Below are 21,985 nucleotides of genomic sequence, written 5' to 3'. Positions count from 1 at the left end.
GATGTATATCCAGTTTTCATACGTATTTAGCAATTATAAAGCATTGCCAGGTTCACAACTTTATACATGTTCCAAAAAGTAGTTGTCCTGTAACAGTTCCAGACTACACCCAAATGTTACTTTTACATCTTAAGGTTCTTATCTAGTAAAATATAACAACGAAAACAATTAATTATTGAAAAAACTATTTAACAGGATAGACAAAAAGTCTACTCATCAAGCAGTGGAAGAACACACACATAAAAGACAGTTGTAATTACCAAGCTTTTGGAGCCACTGGCTCCTTCTTCAGGCAGAAGAGTTGAAGGGAAAGGAAGAGGTGCCAAGGAAAAGGACTGGAGAGGTCATGGAAATGGGGTAGATTTTGGGGAAGATCACCCAGAACCACAGGTTAGGGCAGATTTATCATACAGGTTGAGAGGGAAAGCCTCTGTGATCAGTCCTTTTCATATCCCTACAGAGTGTTACACCCAGGTATGTGTGTGAGTTAGCTGATTCCAACAGTGACTCCTTGATTTTATGGTCATAGGATACGACATTTTCTTGTTATGTGAAGTGCTCAATTTTACATTTCTGAACATTTAAAGCAAGTTGCCAATCTCTGCACCACGTTTAAATCTAATCAAGATCTGACTGAATATTTATGCAGCTTCTTTCAGATAGTACTTCATTATAGATAACTTCATCATCTGCAAAAGGGCTTATTTTACTATTAACATTGTCTTCAAGCTCATTATTATACAACATTTTAACAGCAAGGTTTCCAACACACTTCCCTGAGGCACACCTGAAGTTACTTGTACATCAAAAAGTACTGGAAATTTTTCTTTCTCTTAAAGAATCTTTACTTATTCATCAGCATCAACCATGTTCCCTTCAAATTACTTCCCCTCAGATTTACTACATTTGTGCCAGTGCTTTCTCCAATCATGGAAGCAAGTCTTGAATTCACTTTTTGTTATGGTATTCAGCTCCTTCAGTGGTTCTATTTTTAATCTCATCAACGATGGCAAAATGACTTCCTTTCACAGTTCTCTCAAGCCTCGGGAATACAAATAAGGCACAGAGGGCTGTGTCCACTGAATATGGTGGTGAGGCAACATATCGTTTTTGTTTTTTGTGAAAAAAAATCATGAAAAAGCACTGAGGTATAAGCAGCATTAACATGATGCAATTTCCATGAGTGGTTTTGCCATAACACTTTTTGTGCATAACTCCTTATTGACAATATGACCGTAAGCCAGGAACTCATGATGCACTATTGCAAACAGTGGGGAGAACCTACACATGTGATTGAACTTGTCCAATATGCTTTGGTCTCGGCTCTTCAGGTAGTTTCCATTGGGACGATTGGGATTCGGTCTCGATGTCTTACCCATATACCCACGTTCTGTCACCTGTTATAGCCTTCTCTAGAAGCTCTGGATCACTGTAGACTTCATTCAGAAACTCCTAAGTGATATCTTCCCAACATGTCTTACAGTCACAATTCAACAATTTTGGAACAATCAATGCTGCTTCATGTTTCCTGCCCAAAACATCCAAAAGCATTGCTTGGCATGAGCCAAAAGATATGCTTACATCATCAGAAACCTCTCTGGTGATTAATCAGAACCATTTTCTTTATTTCTTCCACATCATTGTCAGTAACTGATGTGCTAGGGCACCCAGGACAGTCATCATCTCGAACATCTTCTCGACCCTGTTTGAAGCATTTAGGCCACTCGTGAACTATTGTCTTACTCCTAACAGATTCACCAAATGCCACAATCAATATTTCAAATGATGTGCTGAATTTTATTCCATTTTTCAAACAAAATTTAATGCCAATTCTTTGATCCATCTTTTTTGAAACTAAAGATTCACCAAGAACTTGAAAACATGTTTAACCTTTTCAACGATCAACAACAAAGTAAATTTTCAAAACAGTTGAAAATATAAAACATACATCAGAAATAGTGTACATGGAACATGTGCATTAACCACATAGAGGTGGACTTAAGTTACGGAGGGGTACAATGAAGAGACTACTGAGGCCAAAGACTGCGGCTGTGTGTGTATGAGTCGTACTCGTGTGAATGTGTACGTGTTTCCTATTTCTGAAGGAGGACTTCTCATCTGAAATCTTAAATGTTTAGCAGTCTTTTCATTGTGCCTGACTGTGACTCAATACTTGCTCTGTGTGGTGATTAGCGATCTACCATTTTTATAATATTCTTATTCTATGCTTAAGTTTCCATTATGTTATGCTCCAATTAAAACTACTTTGTGACTGACGGATTGCAGTGGTGAGGGACAGTGTTGCCGACATACAGACAGCTATGCTTCACAAGGTGCTGACAGTGCCTACAAAATGACGAGTACATCATGCTCGGGAAACAACTGTGATTGGAGGGCAGTTGGCCCCCAGCGCCCAACTCGCTGAGACATCAGTCGCAATGTAATTTTAATTAGCATATAGGGGTGTAAGTGCAGATACCTACACTCATGGCTGAGGATAGCGTACTGAACAACATTACACTAGTATTTACTTCATCTGCAAAATAATAATTATAGCTACTATGAGTAGTAAGATTTTAGATTGGTTAGTAGCTCTAAGTACACAAGGCACAAGCGAGCCATTAATTTTTGTTTTCCCCTAGGCTCTCGGTCAGGTACTGAGGTGTGGACTTCTATACTGATGGGTGTAGTTCACTTCATGCTGGAGTTAGAAGCATACAGAAACCATTAGAGAGTAAATTATGAGATGTGTTTGATGGAAGACTGATAGGTACAGATAAAAAACAACTAACACTGAAGTGGGTACATATTAATAAACTGTGTGTGTGTGTGTGTGTGTGTGTGTGTTTGTGTGTGTGTGTGTACAGGATGTTAAAAAAAGTGTTGAATATTTTGAGAGGTGGTACTATGCATTGAAACAAGAAAAATAAGTCCAATTAACATGGGTCCAGATAAATGGGTCTAAGATAAATGGGTCTGAGATAAATACGAGTTTATAGGAAGGGCTGTGTAATGCTCGGTTGTGGATATTTGCACAGTCGTTGCATTGGTGCTCCAACAAATGCATCAGCTGGGCATTACAGTGTCTTACTCATAGTGCTCTATCTATCATCAGGGGTGTACAGTCAATTGCGTGGTTTGAGTCATGTTGTAGGGTACATTAGTTTTCGTCGTGGTTGTGTGCCTTATTGTACACTACTGTCAATTCTGGTTATGTATTGTGGTGTTTTACCTTTTCCAAACACAGGTTCACTTGTGTGTTTACTGCTATTGTGCTGTTTGTATGTATCGATGCTGTAATACATTTACATTTTCTCTCTTCCACCACTTGTTAGCAATGGAAGCACACTACTCCACAAGTGAAACTGTGGATAGGATATTCTGCTACGGTTTAACAAATGGACGTAGCAGCAAGACCTTGCCCTCTAAACTGAAAAATATGCACAGTGCAGAGTGCCCCCTGATAAGCTGCTTGGCAGACTTTTCCAGTGTCTGAGGGACACAGGTACCCTTGCACCTTGGAAGACAGTCAGTGGAAGGCCCCGCACAGTCCAGATGCCTGACATGGAGGAGCATGTACTACATGAAAGAAGAAATCCCTGATCCCTGGGACCAGTGTGCAATGATTAGCAGCAGCAGGAGGCGTGCCTTTCTGTCTTATCTGGGGCATAGTTCACAAATAATTGCTGTACTCATATCATCTACAGTGCATCCAGGCCCTGAGGCCACAGGTTCATCAGCGCAGATGGTTCTGTCGATGGATGTTGCAGAAATGTGCTGCAGATCCACTGTTCAGATCCAAGATTTTATTTACCAATGAGGCAGGGTTCACTAGAGACGCTGTCATGAATTTTCATAACCAGTATCTATGGGCAGATGTAAATCCCCAAGTAATTCAGGAGAGAAGGGATCAACACCGATTCTCAATCAACGTATGGGCAGGTGTACTTGGCAATAAATTAATAGGATCATATATGCTACCACAATGGTTAACTGGGGCACATTATCTAGACTTTCTCATTAGTTTATTGCCTACCTTGCTGGAGGCTGTGCCACTGCAGCAACGAATACAAATGTGGTTCATCAGCATACTTTCATCACAATGTGCATGAAAATCTGACACAGACATTTCAGGACCGCTGGAATGGCTGGAGGGGGGAGGGATTGGGGGGAGGGGGGAAGCAGCTGTACACCTTGGCCTGCTCATTCCGCAGACCTAAATCCTCTAGACTCTCGGTTATGGGAACACTTAAAGGGTGTGTCAATCCTTATGCTAGAGGGCAGAGGGGTGGACTGTTGTGAGTGGACGCCACAGTGAACACCTCCTGTAAACATGTGTTCATCACAGAAAGTATGCATTTCCAGACCCTTGTTTATTGGAGTTATTTTTCTTTTTCTGATGAGTACTACCACCTCTCAAAGAATTCGATACATTTTTTAAACACCCTGTATTTTACAGATCAGGACTGAAGCAATGTGGGGTGAGTAAGGCTTAACAACACTATTCGGGTGGCAGGCCATACATACTTGGCATCTGAGGGACTGGATGCGGCCTGCGCGAGCTGCCACGCGTAGTCAAGGCAGGAGGAGTCACGCACACGGCACAGCCACTTCCCCACCCCCGCACGTAGTGACCTCGTCATGTGGTCGTCGTCCGGGCGTGTAGAGAATGTCAGCGTCCAATAAAACCGTTCGAGGAGGGACTTCACGTAGCTCTGCAAGGATGACACATTCACAGCACTAGTGACTGTTACATCCCCTTAGATACTACCAAATCAGCACCACTTCATATGCTGGATTATGACAAAAAACAAATACTGGATACACTAATTATTTTGCAATACCTTTACTGCTATATTTGTTATAGACACATATGCCACTGAAAGTGAGAAGGGTTGTTCAAATGAGAATCTTCTTTATACATTCACTTACCTCATACTATAAGCCTTAAATAATATGAGTGTTGTTTGAAAAGTTCTTGGAATCATCACAAGAGGTCAGGCTAGTGCAACGAGTAGTTCACGTGATATTCTTTGGACTGTTGCTTGTAAAAGCATGCCACGTCAGTGCTCTTGGAAGAGAGCTGTGGCAGTGACATGGCTCTGTTGTTGTTCCTGCTTAGTGATTTGTGAAGACAGGAAAAAATTGAGGTTCAAGCAAGGATTAAGTACTTCATAAAGAAAGATATGAAAGCAAAGGACATTTATGCTGATTTCCAGAATACACTGGAGGAGTCTGCTCCGTCATATTCAACTGTTGCCAAGTGGACAGATGAACTTAAATTTGGCTGGGAGAGCTTAGATGATGATCCACGCAGTGGCCAGCCAAGATGACTCACTACTCAAGAAATGATTGCAAAAGTACACAAAATGGTCGTGAAATTGCTCATGCTTGCCAGATGTAATCTGAAAGGGTATATCACATTTAAATTGAAGAATTAGAAATGAAAAAATTATCTGCAAGATGGGTGCCATGACTCTTGATGCTGGATGAAAAATGCATGAGAATGGTGTGGCAAAATTACATGAACTAAGGTATGAATTGTTGCCATGCCCACCTTATTCACCTGATGTGGCTCCACCAGACTTCCATCTCTTCCCAGAACTGAAAATTTTTCTTGGTGGATGAACATTCACTTCAAACAAAGAACTGATAGCCAGGGTTGACAACTATTTTACAGATCTGGAGGAAACTTATTTTTGACATGGGATCAATGCACTGGAACATCATTGGACCAAGTGCATTAATCTACAAGGAGACTACATTGAAAATTAAAAAAGTTTCAGTGATGTAAGTACTTTTTTTCTATTTCATGCTGAGAACTTTTCAAACTACCATCGTATAATACTGCCAGGGCGATTGACAAAAATGGGAAAATTACAGAGGCATCATGCTGCTATCACACACTCTGAAGCTGTTAGAAAATTTTGTAGGAATGAGACTTAGAAAGATAGTAGAACCTTTGCTTGAGGAAGAACAACAGGGATTCAGGAAAGACTGAAGTACTATGGATCTTATTTTAGCGATAAGAATGCTGACAGAAAAGTAATGGGAATATGGAAAAAATCTTTTGATGGTATTTTTTGATATTGAAAAACCGTAAGACAATGTTCCTTGAAACACGATATGGGAATGTTTGGAAGACCTAAAGGTATCAAAGTACCTAACTGATAGATTCAAGATGCTATACAAAAAGTGTTACAGTTGTGTCAAGATAGGCAATGGATGATCAGAACAGTTTGAGACAAAGAGATTTGTCTCATCATTCCTCTTTGTAATAATAATGGACAAGTTCACGAAAATCTATCAAGAAAATAGACAGTGAACCAAATGCCCTGGTTTTTGGTGATGATGGGAGAGACAGAAGCTGAAGCACAGAAGAAACTTAGTTATTGGAGCAACACATTCAAAAATTTCTGGCTAAAAATAAGTAAAACAAAGACAGTAAAAACGACCATCAACAGGCAAGCAACAAAATCAGACATATTTATAGGAGGAATCAAAGTAGAATCTATTTCCCAATTCAAGTACCTAGGAAGCATGATCTCAAAATATGACACCATTAAGCAGGAAATACTCAGAAGGGCACAGAAAGCATCCAATTTTTACAGTAAAATCAGAAATCTTCTCTTGTATGATAAAATGGCATGAAAAGCAAAAGTGACCATGTATTACATCTATTTCATACCAATCCTTTCATATGGTTTAAAAACATGTACCCTACTAAACATAGAACTCAGCAGAATTCAGGCAACAGAAATGAGATACATTAAAACTATGAACCAAACAACTAGAGAGGACAAAATTAGAAATGAGGCAAACAGAAAATTAGCTGGTGTTGAGGTTCATGTTACTAGTGTCATAAAGAAATGTAGGCTTTAACAGTATGGGCACATAATGAGAACAAACAGCGAAAGACCTGCCAAAAGGTATTCCAACCTACATCTCATAGGAAGAAGACCACAGGGAAGGCCAAGAAAACGCTGGATACAGACTGTAAGATGAGATGTGGAGGAGAAAGGACACAAATGAGAAGCTGTCCTGGGACAGAAGATGCATGAAGACAGAAGGAGATGGCAAGTGCTTGTACACCACACCCAGGAAACTGGAGATGGGAAATGGTGATGATGATTTTTTTGGTGATATTTCAAAGGTGTTTAATTGCATACAGGGCAATTACAAATGATTGAAGCGATTTCATAAATTCACTGTAGCTCCATTCATTGACATATGGTCATGACACACTACAGATACGTAGAAAAACTCATAAAATTTTGTTCGTCTGAAGCCACACTTCAGATTTCTGCCGCCAGAGCGCTCGAGAGCGCAGTGAGACAAAATGGCGACAGGAGCCGAGAAAGCGTATGTCGTGCTTGAAATGCACTCACATCAGTCAGTCATAACAGTGCAGCGACACTTCAGGATGAAGTTCAATAAAGATGCACCAACTGATAACTCCATTTGGCGATGGTATGCGCAGTTTAAAGCTTCTGGATGCCTCTGTAAGGGGAAATCAATGGGTCGGCCTGCAGTGAGCGAAGAAACGGTTGGACGCATGCGGGCAAGTTTCATGCGTAGCCCGCGGAAGTCGACGAATAAAGCAAGCAGGGAGCTAAACGTACCACAGCCGACGGTTTGGAAAATCTTACGGAAAAGGCTAAAGCAGAAGCCTTACCGTTTACAATTGCTACAAGCCCTGACACCTGATGACGAAGTCAAACGCTTTAAATTTTCGGCGCGGTTGCAACAGCTCATGGAAGAGGATGCGTTCAGTGCAAAACTTGTTTTCAGTGATGAAGCAACGTTTTTTCTTAATGGTGAAGTGAACAGACACAATGTGCGAATCTGGGCAGTAGAGAATCCTCAAGCATTCGTGAAGCAAATTCGCAATTCACCAAAAGTTAACGTGTTTTGTGCAATCTCACAGTTTAAAGTTTACAGCCCCTTTTTCTTCTGCAAAAAAACATTACAGGACATGTGTATCTGGACATGCTGGAAAATTGGCTTATGCCACAACTGGAGACCGACAGCGCTGACTTCGTCTTTCAACAGGATAGTGCTCCACCGTACTTCCATCATGATGTTCGGCATTTCTTAAACAGGAGATTGGAAAACCGATGGATCGGTCGTGGTGGAGGTCATGATCAGCAATTCATGTCATGGCCTCCACGCTTTCCCGACTTAGCCCCATGCAATTTCTTTCTGTGGGGTTATGAGAAAGATTCAGTGTTTAAACCTCCTCTACCAAGAAACGTGCCAGAACTGCGAGCTCGCATCAACGATGCTTTCGAACTCATTGATGGGGACATGCTGCGCCGAGTGTGGGAGGAACTTGTCTGCCGAATCACTAAAGGGGCACATATTGAACATTTATGAATGCCTAAAAAAACTTTTTGAGTTTTTGTATGTGTGTGCAAAGCATTGTGAAAATATCTCAAATAATAAAGTTATTGGAGAGCTGTGAAATCGCTTCAATCATTTGTAATAACCCTGTATATTGCGTTAAATTTCTAGGTATGGTTCTTACTGAGATGATGTGATATATGATACAATTACAATACACAATGCAACTCACAATATGAGACAGAAATGATCAACATGGATGGAGTGTGAAGAAACATGGTTGAAGCAACTTAACTGATTTGTACTGGGATGACAGTGAGACAACATTGATACAAATCTCTGTCACGTCGGCCGGTGCAACACTGGGTGACAGCTGCTCTGTGCAACTGTATCATACTGAACACACAGAGGGAAATGTGCCTCAAAAAATTGTTTTATGTAGCCGAAGCTATGCTGCATCTGCCCCTGTTGTTAGTTCTTAGAAAAACCTACTTTTGTGTTAAAAATTAAGAAAACTACTGTTTTGGTGTTTCTCCACTATGCAGTCTTTGTCATTCAATTCTGAGGAGATTACTTGATAAAAAGCTTTCTGTTTTTTGCGTCTTATAGTCAGATATCACAGCCAATAATGAACAATTATCTTTCTTGCTATGGTCCTTAGTGATTGTGATATATCAAAATTAAGTAAAACTCAGTGCACATTTTGAAACTTTGCAGTAAAAAATATAGTCACTGTCAAGTTTATGTTTGGTCCAGTTTACATCACAGAGTGCTGCTTATCAAATATAGCTAACATACCAAAATTGAACAATGGAAAAGCCAGGATGGAATTTTAGAATACCAGAGAAGGAAAGTTGCTACTCACCATATAGCGGAGATGCTCAGTCATTATAGGCACAATAAAAAGATTCACACACTCATAGCTTTCAGCCATTAAGCCTTTCTCAGCAGTAGACACACATACACACACACACGCACACACACACTAACGCAAATGCATCATGCACACATGTCTGCAGTCTCAGAGAGCTGAAACTACACTCTAAAACAAAGACTTAATGGCCGAAAGCTATGAGTGTGTGAATCTTTTTATTGTGCCTATCGCGACTCGGCATCTCTGCTATATGGTGAGTAGCAAATTTCCTTCTCTGGTACTGTAACATATCAGAATTGTATGGATAATGAAAAAATCTACTCAATGAGCTGTGGCAGATGAACTCGCATATAAAGGTATTTAAGTTTGAAGTTCACAACCTTTCAGAGCCAGTCACTACTTCTGGTAGAGGGCTGAAGAGGGAAGAAGAGGGGTGAAGGAAAAGGACTGGTGAGATTTAGGAAAAGAGGCACAGTTCACAAAAGTTGCCCAGAACCCCAGGCCAGAGGAGACTTACTGTTCAGGATGAGAAGGAAATACTGATTGTTGGGGACTGCACCAGGTGGGATTTGAAAATCTGAGTGCTTAAATGTGGAAGACAGGATAATGTGCAAGACAGAGGTTACTGCCAAAACAGCATTCACAAGTTAATAAGAAGGTAAAGCTAAGCATGCAGTATGTGATAGAGGTGTGGAGAAAGATGGGGAGGGATGAAGCAAGTCAGAAAATGAAAGATATAGTGAAAGAAATAGGAAACAAAGAAAGTGAAGATAGGAATCGTTACTGTGAAGAAATGCTGACACCAGAGAAATTAAAGCAAATTAAGGCCAGATGGGTTGCAGCACCAGTTACCACCACCTGCAGAGTTCTGAAAAACTGGTGTCTGGGGGAAGAATCCAGATGGCACACATGGTGAAACAGGTGCCAAGGTCAAGACTGTCATACTGTAGAGCATGCTGTGCAACAGGATTTTGTGTGTTTCCAGAATACACCATCTGCCTATGTCCATTCATCTTGACTGATAACTCGGTGTCAGTCACACCATGTAAAACACCAAACAGGGTTTACGTAACGGGTGGTAGGTAACATGTCATTTCACATGTTTGATAGTATATGTTTTGCCAGTTACAGGGCTGATATAGACAGTGGTAGGGGGGTGCATAGAGCAAGTCTTGCAGCAGGGACAGTCACAGGGGGAGGAGCCTTAGGGTAGGGAGATGGGTACAGAAGGAACATAGGGTCTCACCAAGATATTGTGGGGATTGGGAGAGTGATAAAAAGCTATTCTAGATGTGGCACATAAAATGTCAGACAGACTAGATCTCATTTCAGGGCATGATTTTAGGAAGTCACAGCTTTGTCGCAGTAGCTGATTAATACATTCAAGATATTATCAAAAATTGATTATTTTCATAGATGTAACCTATAAAAATTGTTTTTATAGCTGGAAGGACAACCACACCTCTTCCCAGTATTGAGTAAATATGTGACATATTAGGAAACTGTCCACAAGGAGGCTGGCAGCAGCGTGTCACAAGTGAGGCTGTTGTTGGACGCTGTGCCTCTGTTCTCATCGTATCGCTCCTGTGGGAGAACGAGCGTTGCACAGACAACTGTCACATTGCATGACCTTTACTGCGACATCTCACATCACACACTGTATCACCTCAGAAGAACTTAAGTTAGGCACATCTGGTTTGAATCATATTTAACAAACGGAATGCAAACAGTTATACTGAAAAATTCAAACAGTGTTGGAAGGAGAGCGAATTTTAGGATTGGGAGAAATCAAAAAGGGAGTCCCACAAGGTTTAATTTTGGGCCCACTACTATTGCTACTTTACTATTGGTTACACTTTATATTCATCAAGCAAAACTGATAATTTTTGCATATGATACTAGTTTTGCAATAAATCATCTTTGAGAGATAGCAAATAATTATTAACTGGTTATTTAAAATGGACTCTCCCTAAATTTTGAGAAAACCAACCATATTCAGTTCTGCACAACTAATAATGGCATATCAACAATCAATTTAGCACATGAACAGGAGCCAGTAAACACAGTACAATGCTCCAAGTTTTTGGTGTGCATTTTGATGAAAACTTGACCAGCAAGAAGCTGAGATGCTCAACCAATTTAGTTTAGCTACTGAACCATCACAATACATATTCCATGTGGTTATAACTTAAGTTTAACTACTCACAGAGGTTCAGTGGGCAGCTAAACTTGGTAGATATCCTACACTGAAAAAAGTTATTCTAATTTTGCTCACCAGGTGCATACCTAGCACTATACAGCATCTCGTCAACGTTTCTGGTGCTCATACTCTACAAACTGTGTTAGTGGTGGTTAATAATAAAATCAACATTATGTCTTCCTCACTTATTTGACCTTTTCTCCCCATGTCCTGTTCCTAATCCATTACAAATGGAAACATTTCTAGACATCTTTCTTTCATTCACAGTGTTGGATTTGCACCTAGTAGCCACAACTGGAACCAATTTTTTAAGTGTAAATTAATTCCACAGTAACATATTAGAGTACCTACTCAGTTTTGCTGCCATACGATAAACCTGATTTAAGTGTCAGGAAGTCGTTTCTGAAAGTATTTGCATGGAGTGTAGCCATGTATGGAAGTGAAACATGGACGATAAATAGTTTAGACAAGAAGAGAATAGAAGCTTTCGAAATGTGGTGCTATAGAAGAATGCTGAAGATTAGAAGGGTAGATCACATAACTAATGAGGAGGTGTTGAATAGGATTGGGGAGAAGAGAAGTTTATGGCACAACTTGACTAGAAGAAGGGATCGGTTGGTAGGACGTGTTCTGAGGCATCAAGGGATCACCAATTTAGTATTGAAGGGCAGCGCAGAGGGTAAAAATAATAGAGGGAGACCAAGAGATGAATACACAAAGCAGATTCAGAAGGATGTAGGTTGCAGTAGGTACTGGGAGATGAAGAAGCTTGCACAGGATAGAGTAGCACGGAGAGCTGCATCAAACCAGTCTCAGGACTGAAGAACACATCAACAACAATGATAAACCTACAGTGGACCTCTGTGAGTAGCTGTGCTTTAACTACAACTACACAGTAACTGCTAATGAAAATTTACATAAATAAACCATCAGAATTTGAGAAAAGTAGTGATTTCAATACCTACAACACTAGAGGAAAAAATGACATTCATTGCCTTTTATTGTAGTGTCAGTGGCTCAGAAACAAGTTCTCAATGCAGCAACAAAATTTTTTTATCATTTTCCCAATAACTGTTGTTATAAGAGTTTGAAGGTTGTCAGAAAGTGAGCTTTCAGCCAACTAAGCCTTCATCAGAAATAGGCCACCCAATCACCTCCCCCCCCCCCCCCCCCACACACACACATACTCACACAACAATGCTAACAAAATGCCCACATGTCATTGTGTGAAACCAAATTTTTTAAGACTGCAATTAATTGTTCCGACTGGATCATCACACTCATAAATATAACAATCTTCCACTAGGTAATGGTGTGGCACAGTTGTTATCACATAAAAATCACATGCAGAAGATCATGGGTTTGAATCTCACCAAATACAACAGATTTTTTAAAAATCTCAATGTAATTTTTTTTTATTTCTAATACTGTTATGCACCATTTTCGACACCATATTGACATTTTAATTTGCTCTTATTTTTCTTCCTATCATTCTTTTTTATTTGGAATCTGCTTGTGTCACCTATATCCTGCAACCAAGCGGCAACCAGCAGTGATTGGCAGTTGATAATGAATGCACCTTCCTGTCGCTAGTTCGAGGGTAGTTTCAGGTAACAGGAGACAGTAAGAATTTACATTTTGTTTGTAATGCTGAAACTGGTATTTTTTTGTCTTCACTTTGCTCATTGAGGTTAGCTTTAATCACTAGTTCTGCCACAGACTGCTGATTACTGTTTGTTATATTGCACATTACTAGTTTGTGGTTAGTTTAGGACACAGGTTTAGATTCAGGGTTAGAAGACACATTGTCTGCTGTAGTACAGTCACTGGTTCCTCAAAACCATCTGTCAACAGAACAACTCCCATCAAACCTCACGGCAGCTGCTTCCAACATTGCTTCACATTACACATCAATTGCATTTGTGTATGGACCCATCATGTTTGTGTGGCACCTATAACAAGTGCTAGGTGGCAGCAGTTGTGGCGAGACTGTAGCATCAAGTGGCAGGTGTCAACTATCAAGTAATTTTGATGGGACTGTAACAACAAATTATCACAGTTCTTGTGACCTCCTGTCCAAAGACTGGTTTGATGCAGTTATCCACACCAGTCCATCCTGTGCAAGCCTCTTCATCTCCAAACAATTACTGTAACCATCGTCCATTTGAACCTGCTTACTGTACTCATCTCTTGGTCTCACTTCACCATTTTTAAATATCGTGTTTCCCTCAAATACTAAACATGATTCCTTGAGATCTCAGAATGTGTCCTATCAACTGATCCCTTCTTTTAGTTGATTTATGCCACAAATTTCTTTTTCACAAATTCTGTTCAACACTTCCTCATCAGTTATGCTAACCATCCTACCCATCCGATCTTTAGCATTCATCTGCAGCACCACATTTCATAAGCTCGTATTCTCTTTTCATGTGGGCTGCTTATCATCCACATCTCACTTCTCTACAGTGCTACACTCCTGACAAATACCTTGAGATTCTTCCTGTTGCTGGCCTACATTTTATATTTTCTCTACTACAGCCAAGTAAGTTATTTTACTGCTCAAATAGCAAAACTCATGTGCTACTTGTAGAGTCTCATTTCCTAATCTAATTTCCTCGGCATTGCCTGATTTAATTCATCTACCTTCTATTATCCTTGGAAAATCCAGGATGGAGTGTAACAATATTATGAAAAGAGTATTTGCTACTCATCATATGGCAGAGACAAAGACTGTCAGAAAGTGAGGTTTCAGTCAATAATGTTTTTGTTGAGGATAGACAAAACACACACACACACACACACACACACACACACACACATACACATACACACACATACACACACACACACACACACACACACACACAGACACACACACACACACACACACACACACACACACACTACCATAGCCTCCAACAGCTCTGAAGTCAGACTGCGAGCAGTGGGGCAGAATGGGGGTGGGGGAGGTAACTGTGAGGTGGAGAGAGGGTAGGGGAGATAGGTGCATTCAGGACATTAGATGGGGTGGGGTTCAAAATAGCAGAAGAGGAGAGAAGTAAAGAGACTGAGGATGCATTGCTGGAATGAGGACTGTGTAGTGCTGGAACAGGAACAGTGAAGGGGCTTGGTAGGTAACGACAATGACTAATGAAGGTTGAAGCCAGGAGGGTTATGAGTACATAGGATATATTGCAGGGCGAGTTCTCACCTGTGCAATTCACAAAATCTGGTGTTGGTGGGAAGCATCTAGATGGTACAGGCTGTGAAGCAGTCATTGAAATGAAGGATGTTATGTTAGGCAGCATACTCAGCAATGGGCTGGTCCAGCTGTTTCTCGACCACAGTTTGTCGGTGGCCATTCATGCAGATAGAGAGCTTGTCAGTTGTCATGCCCACATAGAATACAGCACAGGGGTTGCAGTTTAGCTATTCCTCCCCCTCCTCCCCATCCCAGCCTCCTCATTACCCCATCACCCAGTCGCCTCTCCCATCATGCACTGCTACTCACAATTTGGCTTCAGCTCCCAGAGACTCCAGTCACACATGTACCAGTTGCGTTTGTCTGAGTGTGCATGTGTGTGTGTTGTCTATTTCTGACAGAGGCCTTACTGTCCAAAAGTACATTTTCTGACAGTCATTTTGCTGTACCCTTCTACGACTCAGAAACTCCACTATATGGTGAGTAGCAACTATCCTTCTCATAATATTGTTTTGCTTTTGTAAATCCTCATCTTATACCTTTATAATGGGTGGCAGGGCAAAGAATCCAGTGAATTCTTTTTAAGTGCATTACCTGAAAGCTACCTTGTGCGGTTAAACAGAGAACTGACTCATGTTGATAACATATTAGACCTTCTGGTGACATACAGACCCAAAATATTTGAAACAGTTAATGCAGAAATGATTTCAGCCATAAATAGAAATACTAAAAAAGGTAGGAAGATTTTTCTGTTTAGCAAAAGTGACAAAAAGTAGATTTCAGAGCACTTGATGGGTCAACAAAAAAGTTTTATCTCAAGTACAGACAGTGTTCAGGATCTGTGGACAAAGCTCAAAACCTTTGTACAATATGCATTAGATGAGTATGTGCCAAGCAAGATCATAAGAGATGGAAAAGAGCCACCATAGTACAACAAATGAATTAGAAAACTGCTACGGAAGCAAAGAGAACTTCACAGCAAACATAAACATAGCCAAAGCCTTGCAGACAAACAAAAATTACACAAAGCGAAATGCAGTGTGAGGAGGGCTATGTGAGAGGTGTTCAATAAATTCAAAAATAAAGTTCTATGTACTGACTTGGCAGAAAATCCTAAGAAATTTTGGTCTTATCTCAAAGCGGTAGGTGGATCAAAACAAAATGTCGAGACACTCTGTGACCAAAATGGTACTGCAACAGAGGATGACAGACTAAAGACCAAAATACTAAATGTCTTTTTCCAAAGCTGTTTCACAGACGAAGACTGCACTGTAGTTCCTTCTCTAGATTGTTGCACAAATGACAAAATGGTAGATATTGAAATAGATGACAGAGGGAAAGAGAAACAATTAAAATCACTCAAAAGCAGAAAGGTCGCTGGACCTGATGGGATACCAGTTTGATTTTACACAGAGTACGTGAAGGAACTTGCCCCCCCTTCTTGCAGCGGTGGACCGTAGGTCTCCAGAAGAGCATAGCATTCCAAAAGATTGGAAAAGGGCACAGGTCATCCCCATTTTCAAGAAGGGATGTCTAATAGATGTACAGAACTATAGACCTATATCTCTAACGTGGATCAGTTTTAGAATTTTGGAACACGTATTATGTTTGACTATAGTGACTTTTCTGGAGACTAGAAATCTACTCTGTAGGAATCAGCATGGGTTTTGAAAAAGACAATCATGTGAAACCCAGGTCGTGCTATTTGTCCACAAGACTCAGAGGGCCATAGACATGGGTTCCCAGGTAGATGCCGTGTTTCTTGACTTCTGCAAGGCATTTAATACAGTTTCCCACAGTCGTTAATGAACAAAGTAAGAGCATATGGATTATCAGACCAATTGTGCAATTGGATTGAAGAGTTCCTAGATAACAGAATGCAGCACGTCATTCTCAATGGAGAGATGTCTTCCAAAGTAAGAGTGATTTCAGGTGTGCCGTAGAGGAGTGTCGTAGGACCGTTGCTGTTCACAATATATATAAATGACCTTGTGGATAACATCAGAAGTTCACTGAGGCTTTTTGCGGATGATGCTGTAGTATATCAAGATGTTGTAACAATGGAAAATTGTACTGAAATGCAGGAGGATCTGCAACAAATTGACGCATGGTGCAGGGAATGGCAATTGAATTTCAATGTAGACAAGTGTAATGTGCTGCGAATACATAGAAAGAAAGATCCTTTATCATTTAGCTACAATATAGCAGGTCAGCAACTGGAAGCAGTTAATTCCATAAATTATCTGGGAGTAGGCATTAGGAGTGATTTAAAATGGAATGACCATATAAAATTAATTGTCGGTAAAGCAGATGCCAGACTGAGATTTATAGGAAGAATCCTAAGGAAATGCAATCTGAAAACAAAGGAAGGAGGTTACAGTACACTTGTTCACCCACTACTTGAATACTGCTCACCAATGTGGGATCTGTACCAGATAGGGTTGATAAAAGAGGTAGAGAAGATCCAATGGAGAGCAGTGCACTTCGTTACAGGATCATTTGGTAATTGTGAGAGCATTACGGAAATAATAGACAAGCTCCAGTAGAAGACTCTGCAAGAGAGAGACTCAGTAGCTCGGTACAGGCTTGTTTTGAAGTTTCGAGAACATACCTTCACCAAGGAGTCAAGCAGTATATTGCTCCCTCCTATGTATATCTCACAAAGAGACCACGAGGATAAGATCAGGGAGGTTAGAGCCCACACAGAGGCACTCCAACAGTCTTTCTTTCCACGAACAATATGAGACTTGAATAGAAGGGAGAACTGATAGAGGTGCTCAAGGTGCCCTCTGCCACACACCATTGGGTGGCTTGCGGAGTATGGATGTAGATGTAGGTTTCGAGACACTGTACACTCCTTTCAACTGCTTCCCCTAAGTCCTTTGTTACCTCTGAAATAACTACAGTGTCATTAGCAAACTTCAAAGTTTTCATTTCTTCTTCAACTTTTTCTTTGGATTTCTTTACTGCTTGCTCAGTGTATAGATTCAATAACATTGGGAATAGAGTAGAGCCTTATCTGACTCCTTCCTAAACTGTTGCTGCCCTTCTCTCTGTATTTTGCACCTACTGCCATCAGAATTTCAAAGAGTGTACGTCAGTTATATTGTCAAGAGCTTTCTCTAAGCCTACAAATTATGATTAGTACTAAGGTATTCACAGTGGTAGTAATTGGAATTGCTTTGTATTTGTATATTAGAAGGAAAAGAGCTATTCTGACAAAATTCCTTTGCTCCTTCTCCTATCCTATTCAGTGCTGTTTATATCTAGTACACTGAACAAATTATTTATGTAGCTTTACACTGACAAAATATTTTGGAGGTTGCTTAGTGGTATCTTGTGAGTATTTTTATTACAAGGGATCCACGTGTTTGGTGGCTCATTGCAAAGTAATAATGTAATTATTCTTCATTTGCTTTGTTACCCCATTTATCTTTCCTTCTGTGATAATATTTTCATGACAGGGGAAATTGTGTAATATGGAATCACCAAAACACACTACACAAAACACAGAGTAATGCAGTAAGCCTCAGATGCACATGTACTGTGATGTGCTTGAAATCACTGAGGGAAAAACTGAGTATTGTGTCAACGTGGCACTCTTTCATTGTGTTCAGTGTACCCATAAATGAGGTGCACATCAGCCAACTCTTCATCAGTAAACCTGTCCGTACTACTGTGTACCACTGTTAATGTGCAACCTGGGATAGAAATGAACAATAGTGAATCCAAACTGTTTTGGATAGTGAGCATTACCATTGACAGCAGCAAGCACAAGACACACAGCAGACAACTGCACAGTTGTGTCGGTATGTTCAGTGCATTACACACACAAAAATAAATCGGAGTAAGATATCATCACAGGCACTGACTCCATGGGTCCTGAGGGGGCCCGAGCCCCCTCAAAAATTCATTTGGAGGGGTGGAGCCCCCCCTCCCCCAATAATTTAAAAAAGTTATTAGTTATATTATGCTTTGTAAAATCACAAAATAATGTCGGACTTTTTTATTTTCCTTGTTTGATGATAGTTACCTTTCAAAATACATTCAGTAATGAGTTAAAACAAATAATTATTATGGTAGTAAGTAGGTTAACTGAAAAAAAGTTGTGTGAACCATGATAGTGTTATGGTGGTGCAGGCACACTTAGAATTTTCATCAGGTTACCTTCCACTTGGAAAGTGGGTGTACTCAGTGACTGTTATGTGACTTATAAATTATAGAGTGCAGCAATCGGTCCTCCTTTTTTAGATTTTATTATGTAAATCCAGATTTCAGCTAGTAGCTAGCCATTCTCAATGCACTATTTTCTGTTCACATTGCATGTAAGTACCTGTTGTTTGGGCATAAGTCACAGTTCTTTGAATAGAACTGTGACTGATGCTTGAACAACAGGGACTTACATGCATTCAGAATAGAAAATAGTGCATTGAGAATGGCTAGCTACTAGCCGAAATCTGGATTTGTGCAATAAAATCTAAAAAAGGATAACTGATTGCTGCACTCTGTAATTTATAAGAAAGACACTTAGAATCTGTCCTGGTGTGCAAACCTTCGGGTAAAGTCTGGCACTGGCAGGCCAGTGCTGCGGCTGCAATGACATCAAAAGGACTGGAGCAGAAGCACCTGGAACGCTCCGCCTCATGTCGCCTTGACGTTTTGAGACATTATGACACTGCGGCTATACAAAGCCCATCCTGCTGTCACAGTCATTCAGTCTGGATAGTTTCATTCAGTGCATGCTGCAGACATGTTTAGTTTTCTGACTGTAGTGTCTAGTGGACTATTTTATATGACTATATTTTATTCGTTTGCTTTAGTCTCTTAGTGTATTGTGAATTAAGTTTGGAATGGATAAATTTGTTACTAAAAGGGCATGCTTGGAAGTTGATGATACTGCAAGTCAACCTCAAACAGTTATTGTATCATCAATTGCTTCATTATCGTCAGGCAAGAACTGTTCACAGCTGAAACCTTAACAATCCTGTAAGGGAATATCATTTCAGAAGTCTTGGTTGATCAAATATACATGGCTAGAATATGAAGCATCTACCAAAAATGTTTTCTGCACAACCTGCAAAGAGGCAGATGCTACAAATCTATTACAATTTTCTTCAGAAAAAGAAGATGCATTTACTTCCATAGGGTTTTCTGAGTAGAAAAAGCTTTTGGAAAATTCCATCTTCATGAAAATACATTTACGCATAAAGAAGGTGTTCTGAAACTAAATTCTGTCACTAACTGAAGTGGGGCCTCCTAATTGAATGAATAGTTAGATAGTGATAAGAAGAAAGGCTGTTTAGCTCTTGAGACAATATTTACTACTGTGTGATTTCTATGCCAACAAGGACTAGCAATTAGGGGGTACAAAGACGTAAAGCCAAATTTTCTTCAGTTGTTGGAACTTCAAAAGAATGACACACCTGAGTTTAAAGATTGGTTAGGGTGTTTAGGGTATAAGTAGATGACCCACAATATTCAAAACAAGATCATTGATCTACTAGGAAAGTGTGTGTTGAGAAAGGTATTGGCTTCAATCAAGAAGGCTGAACATTTTTCTATTGTGGTTGACAAAACAAGTGAGTCTTCAATTCATGAACAAGTGTCACTTTGTATTCATACTGTTGATGATTCCTTAACCATCAATGAAGACTTTATTGGCTTATATGAGACCCCCAACTATGAATCACAAACTCTGTTTGGTATTTTAAAAGATGTTTTTGCTCATCTTCATTTGTCAATGGATAATTTAAGAGGACAGTACTATGATGGTGCCTCGAATATGAGAGGTAAGTTCAAAGGACTAAAAATGCTGGTTTTGGATGTATAACCAAAAGTACATTATGTGGACTGCACTGCTCACGGTTTAGACTTGGCAGTTGTAGACAGTCCCTGCCATCTTACGTTTATGAGGGATATTATGGCTTTAGCCAAGGACTTAATAAACACTGTAAGGGAATCCAACAAAAGGATGGGACTTTTCGGAAGCATACGCTGTGAGAGTGCCAGCGACCAAGCTGTCCTATGACCCCTTTGCCTGACTTGATGGACTATGTGAGCTTCTAGTATATTGAGAATATTGAAAAATGTTGAAGAACTTCTAGAGTTTTTTGAAAAATTTTCTGCAGAGGACAAAATACAGGCAGGTTACAAATGTGAGTCAGTGCTACAATTAAAGATTTATTTCTTTATACATCTTTATTGCCAGGCAATGAACCTAGTCAAGGATGTTAATGAAAAAATTAAATGCCCTCATCTAAGTGTTGCTGATTTGGAAAAAAATATATGAGGACTTGATTTGTATATTGAATGGAAGGCATGATAGTTTTGAACACTTTTGGGAATTGTGTTTAAAAGAAAAACCTTCACAAGTTGATGATCCTTCACTTCCTCGGAATTGAAGTATACCAAAGAAGTATAAAAACAATGAAGCCAGCTCACCACACACTTTCAGAACCCCAAAGGAATACTACAAATCTACTTACATTGAAGTTTGTGAAACGGTGCAATTAATGCATTACTGAGTTGGTTGCTTTCAACTGGACTCACCCAGGTCACTGCAGTTGAGCAAGAGTGCTTTCTTTTAGTAAGCAAAGGTGAAACAAATTTGGAAAAATCAACTGAGTTTTTCAAAAATGACCTAGACATTGAGTAACTGTGCTTACACTTGAATATGTTAGCCGATATCACCAATAAAAAACAACTGGTCTTAAAAAATATGTATGATGTATGAAAGTACATTACACAAGAGCCTGCAGTTGGAGAAAAGTTATGTGAAGTAGTCAAGTGCATTAAGCTTCTCCAAGTTGTTGGAATCACAACAGCAACAGCAGAATGGTCATTTAGTGCCCTTAGATGTCTGATGTCATATCTCCGATCAACAATGGAAGAGAAGCGATTGAACAACTTGGCTGCTCTTCATGCCTACCGAGATGTTTTGGATGAATTGGATATCCGACCAGTCATCAGTGACTACATATTCAGTAATCCAGTCAGACAGCCGACATTTGCACCTTTATAGACACTCTAGCCCTAATAATGGCATTTAGAGCAATATTAAAAAATCTTTATAAAATAGAGAACACACACATAATGTTAAATTTTCAGTATCAAAATATTAGTACTAGTTTAGAACTGTATTACTACAGTACTGTATTAGTTATTTTCAAATACTTAAATACTTTTAGGGTGTAAGACCCAATTAAAACCTGCTATTTACATACTTTTTGACTGAAAGTATTAGGCATACTGTATTAACTTTATTAACTGTATTAAAGCATTAACTTTGCGATATTGTTTTTAGTTAATGGACCCTGAGCCCTATTCAAAGTAAGCTTAAATTATATTACTTTTGAATGCATTATGG

At 39.7% G+C, this 21,985-nt stretch overlaps 1 protein-coding gene across 1 annotated transcript in view; it reads right to left on the bottom strand.

The window, feature by feature from the left end:
* Positions 1-21,985, bottom strand: part of LOC124622750 (aminopeptidase N-like) — a 270,737-nt gene that overhangs the window by 74,320 nt on the left and 174,432 nt on the right. Inside the window, exon 8 of the mRNA XM_047148538.1 lies at positions 4,528-4,715. Within this exon, the coding sequence (XP_047004494.1) occupies positions 4,528-4,715 (188 nt within the window). The remainder of the gene's footprint in view (positions 1-4,527; positions 4,716-21,985) is intronic.

Source organism: Schistocerca americana, chromosome 7 (assembly GCF_021461395.2).
Source record: "Schistocerca americana isolate TAMUIC-IGC-003095 chromosome 7, iqSchAmer2.1, whole genome shotgun sequence".
Taxonomy (NCBI): domain Eukaryota; kingdom Metazoa; phylum Arthropoda; class Insecta; order Orthoptera; family Acrididae; genus Schistocerca; species Schistocerca americana.
The sequence above is the reverse complement of the archived record's forward strand: the minus strand, read 5'-3'. Positions and strand labels throughout refer to the sequence as shown.